At 36.8% G+C, this 5,409-nt stretch overlaps 1 protein-coding gene across 1 annotated transcript in view; it reads left to right on the forward strand.

Moving 5' to 3' along the window:
• LOC103155522 (protein kinase C epsilon type-like) overlaps positions 1 to 5,409 on the forward strand; it is a 230,665-nt gene that overhangs the window by 127,861 nt on the left and 97,395 nt on the right. Inside the window, exons 10-12 of the mRNA XM_016663629.1 lie at positions 311 to 314; positions 384 to 646; positions 726 to 899. Of these exons, the coding sequence (XP_016519115.1) occupies positions 311 to 314; positions 384 to 646; positions 726 to 899 (441 nt within the window). The remainder of the gene's footprint in view (positions 1 to 310; positions 315 to 383; positions 647 to 725; positions 900 to 5,409) is intronic.

Consider the following 5,409-nt stretch of genomic DNA (forward strand, 5'->3'; position numbering starts at 1 on the left):
CTCAGTGGGTAACCTGACACATGGTTGATTGGACAACAACACATTTGATTTTAGACCCAGTAATTATTCTGGCATTCTTTGCTTAGATAGGAAGAAAGATAGTCACATGTTTGCATCATCAATAGCATTCATGTTTTCAACAAACACCAGATTAACTTCCAGTTCTAACGCCAAAAGTGGAGCCATCCAGTCAACAATGATTTGGGTTTCCCACTGGGACTGGACTGCTCCGCTTTGGTAAAATTCTTGTTTTTTCTTAATTTGCAGTTCTGCTTATTAAGAACTGCAAATTGTGTTTTTCAATCTGCAGTTGTGTCTAGTGATTTGTTGATGTGGTTTGCACTTCTGGGCAACGATACCTTTTTTCATTTGACTCTGCGCAGATGTGAAGGAACTGGAGAACATCCGGAAAGCTCTGTCCTTCGACCACCGTGGAGAGGAGCACAAAGCACACCCTCTGTCCTCGCCATCGTCAGTAGAGACGATGGAAGAAAGAGGGGCAGGGGGCGTCGATGGAAGTGGGGTAAAGGAAGAGAGAAGCCAGGAGAATGGCGAGGTCAAAGGTCACAGTGCTGCTGAGATAAAAAGGATGAACCTGCACGACTTCCTGTTCATAAAGGTGCTGGGGAAAGGAAGCTTCGGAAAGGTTGGTGGAAAAGATTGGGAAGAGTGGAGAGAGGTTTGGAGCGGGTGTTCCCCTCTTACTGTGAGTGTGGTGTAATCAGGTGATGCTGGCCGAGCTGAAGGGCACCGACGAGGTGTTCGCTGTCAAAGTGCTGAAGAAGGATGTGATCCTGCAGGACGATGACGTGGACTGCACCATGACGGAGAAGAGGATCCTGGCGCTGGCCAGGAAGCACCCGTATCTGACCCAGCTCTTCTGCTGCTTCCAGACTAAAGTAAGGGGTACTCACATGCAGGGACAGTGCCATGCCACTGGAGGGCAATGTCAGACCATGTTAAATCTGGAGATATTTGTGGACAGCTCTCTCAAATAGAAGGAGAAAGTCTGTCAAAGTTTATTTATATATCGCAATTACAACAGCCTCTGATGACCAAAGTGCTTCACAGCAAACAACATCACAGGTAGAAAAATGACAAAATATAAATAAAATTAAGTTTAGTAAAAATAATGAGACAAATATATAATTGATATCAAACAATTACATGGATTAACTTACGGAGGAGTTTTTAATAGAAAAATAAAGATAGACAATTAACCATTAATATTAATATATAAAAATAAATTAATCTCTTAGACAGATAAATAATTATCAAAGAAAACGCACTTCTCAGGCCCTCAAGAAAAATATTCAGGGTTTATTTCCATGATGAACCTGCAGCAACTAAGTTGTTGTGAACAGAGATGATCTAATCCAATCTTTTTTGGTATTTAAACATCTACTAATAACATTTTTTCTTTTTTTTTCAACCATTGTGTTGTAAAAGCTAAAATATACAAATCACACAGGTAATGTCAGCTGTGATGTTGCACTTTCCATACTCAGAGTTGTGCTCATAAGTTTACATACTCTGGCAGAGTTTCTGAGTTGTAGGCCATTGAATAGTCATCCAAACCTCTGAAGCCATTTTGTTTGGTGTTTGCTCTATGTATACAGCAGCCAAAGATAACCAGATTAAATACATCCAGCCTATCTATCTCCAGCTAAGAAATAACTAACCCACTTTAATCCAAATATAAATTGCTTGCCTAGAAAGTCTAGTTTGTTTGGGGAGGTGTGACCAAAACGTGAACTTTGGACACCCAAGAACCTCGGTTCAGCTGAGGTGACCTCTACTCGCTTTGAAGTATAGCCGGTTATTTACTGTATCGTTTATCATTTATCACAGTAAATTTCTTATTATGATATGGATTTTTATTTATTGTTATCATGATAACCAATTAATGTTTAAAACACCCCCAAACTGTCCTTATTGTTGGGATCAATAGTCTATTTTTTCCAGTGTTTGTTTAATAAAAGCCTCAATAAATATCAACACATTTCAGAATACAGTTTGGTAACTGTATTCTGAACACTAACACGTTCACAGAAGTGTAATTTATCACTGAGCTACAGATGGTTCTGTAGCTCAGTGATAAATTACACTTCTTCATATGACTGGTGTCCTAAAGAAACAGACTACTAATGGGAATGCTGTTGAAGAGCAGTGTTTGTAGGACAGTAATAGCTGAGAGACACAGTCACGAAGTTACCTAAAAAATGTAATATTTATCGTCACTTTTATTATTACCACAATAGTACCACACACTATCACCCACCTTTAGGTTGAATGCGTTAAAGCCAAGAGACCACTTCGAAACCAGGAAGTGGACTGTAGCACAGGGCATTCTGGGTAACTGCTCAGAGCAAGAAAAAAAACACAAAAATTGTAAATTGGGCAGAATTTATGGTTGACACATTAATGATCAAAAATGTTGATCACTAAATGTGCACTGTGTCAGTGATCATTGCGATTAAACACTTTTTATTCCTAAATAATTTATAAAAACTCAATTTTTACCAGTGGAGCCATTAGCACAGTGACAGAGTCGTTTAAACCTGCCTTTCAGCTTTCGTCATTTGCACTTTCAGACATTTTTCCGTCTATACACTAAATGTCCTAAAACTGACAGACACACAAAGCTGCCCTGGTTCCCATCAGGAAACATGTAGCAGGTTTGTACATTTATGAAAGAGTTTTGCTGTTACTGTACCGTGTTAGTGTTCGTCCTTTCACTGCAACTTGACCCTGACGGTGCAACACTGTTGTTTTTTTTTCCTTTGAGGCCTCAGCAGGTGGTGACCTTTATCATCAAACTTCTACTAAAATAGAACATGCGGTGGAAATGGAAAACACATAAAACAGCTTTTGCTTTTAAGGTATAGGTTGATGTATTTCCTGAACTCCTGATAAAATGTGAGGCTGGCTTTTCTTAAAGTACTTTTAAGTAGTCGGTCTTCAGAATCTTTTTTAGTACTTCAGTGATATCAGCTCAGTTTTAGTGTTCTTTGTGTTTGGTGCTTCCCTTTGACTTAGAATCTTAGTCGTCATGTTTTTGGTGACAACACAATATTTACTTAACATATTTGTACTGAAGTCCAGTGGACAATAGAAGACACTAGCAGATATAAATTCACCTTAATTAGAATCTCGACTTGCCTCCTTGTCTGTCACTGGGTCATAGATAGTGGGGATAGTCCGAGTTTAGATACAATCTCATTGTCAGTCATTTGTAGAATAGCCCCAGCAAGTTTGTGCTGGGGCTATGAACTGAAAACATTGACTAATGGAATGATGATGATGATGATGGTGTTATTCCTCCATCAACGACTGGCTCCAGAAGTCCTGGGCTTCAATTGTTTTTGTTCTTCATGATCATTGAGGCTAATTTTAGGTCACTTTTCTCTATATGGAGTCATTTTTAGCAGCAATACACAATAACTTCAGCTTTCATTAATAGTGTGTTTGGAAAATCAGAATTTCAATTCTCAGATTTTTTTTTCTACATGGAGCATAAAACAAAATAAGTTAGCCACAATGCTGGTTTTGGTTTCATTGTGAAGTAAGTTAACCTGAGAGTAGTTTATATTTACTGGAACAAAGCAATGACAGGAAATATTGTGTGACATTAAATAGAGGAGTAAAATACATATTAAAAATACTGAACTAAAGTGTTCCCATAAAAATAGAATAAAATACACATTGCCATGGTCACACACAAAAGAAACCATCAAATGGGTCGCAAGTCAGTAAATAAATAGTTTCAATAATGACACAAACAGCTCTGGGAAAATTAAGAGAACACTTAAAATGATCAGATCTCAGATTTTACTCTGAATAGGTACCCTGCCCATACACTTATGTCCATTATGGTGGACATTTTATTGAAGCTTAATTTTTGTTCCTACTTTGAGTTACCCTTTCTAGCCCTACAGTACTCTTTAGAGGACATCCTGGGCTTTCCAGGGATGTGTCATGTGATAGGTTTGCATATCGGGAAGTCCCTTTTTTTTCCTAAATCAAAATGGCTTACCTGCCAGCAACCACATTTTATGGAAAGAGGGTAGACAAGTCAAATATTTAACTTATTTTGTTATTTTTGTCATGGTAATTATTTATATTCTTGTTGATTAAATACCAATAACAATAATTTTGACCAGTGAAAACAATTTAATAATTTTTGTTTAGAAATAACAGACCTTTTATGAATGTCAATTGTAGTGGACATCAGGACCATTTCAGTATATTTAATGACTTCACATTGTTGTACAAGAAAGAAGTGAAACAGGATTCTACACAAGATAGTAGAGGGAGATTCAGATCTAGAGTTGTCAGATGAAGATGAGTATAAGTACATTTTTGTGCAGACCATTGAATCTGGTCTCTTCATTTTTTCCAGATCTGTATGTTAAGATACATAGTTATTCACTTGTTCATGTTTAAATGTATTACTTATTAAAAGCATATACATTTTTAAGTGACATTTTGTGTTTCAGTGCACCATTAAATAACTCAAACTGTCACTGTGGCGCATTGCTTCACATCTGATTGATAAAGTTTACTGTTAGCATCTACTGACTTTGATTGGTTACAGATAAAAATAAAATTACAATCTACTGCATTAAGTTTAAAGAACAATTTCCATAAAAATGACTCTTTATTCAATGGAATATAAAATAAAAATGTATAAAACAAAACAGAAACGTGTGCTGTATGTCTACAACTAGGACAGAAATAATTAACATTTTCATCAATGAATAAAAATGAGACAAAAATATTGGTGGAGGATAAAATACATTGAAGACAAAATTATTTTTGTGTGGAAAGGTGGGACAAATAAAAAAACTAACCAATAAAAGAGGTGATGCCTTTACAAGCCTGTCAGCCATTTGTGTCTTCAGCAGGGGTGAAAGTAGTTTTAAATTCTTGGGGGTACTATGACAAAAGTGTGTATTTAAATATATACATATATATGTATACACCAGAGCAATAGAGGCTCAGATCTACCACACCAGACAAGACCCAAGGTGTGGGTTGTGCAAGGAGGCCTCTGAGACTTACTTTACTTTACTAGATGCAGATGAAGGCACCGTCCAACATGGAAAAAGAAAAGACAATACAATTTAGATCTTAAATATCTAAATTTAAGATCTAAATTTAGATATTTAAATTTACGGAAACAGAAAGATTTCAAAGAAAAGAAAAGAACAACTAACCTGAATGAGATGCCACTCAAAGTCCATCAGGTTTTTGATGAGGGTGGAAACCTGAACATTGACCGTCACTTTTGCTTTTGAATGGTCTTTCCTGTCTTTTTGGATACCATCTTCCCATGACCGGCTTTTGGGTCCCTTTCTGGGTTAATCCCGATGAAGCGACTAAAAAACTAATTCAAAAATGGGAAAA

Source organism: Poecilia formosa, unplaced genomic scaffold (assembly GCF_000485575.1).
Source record: "Poecilia formosa unplaced genomic scaffold, Poecilia_formosa-5.1.2 Scaffold433, whole genome shotgun sequence".
Classification (NCBI taxonomy): Eukaryota; Metazoa; Chordata; class Actinopteri; order Cyprinodontiformes; family Poeciliidae; genus Poecilia; species Poecilia formosa.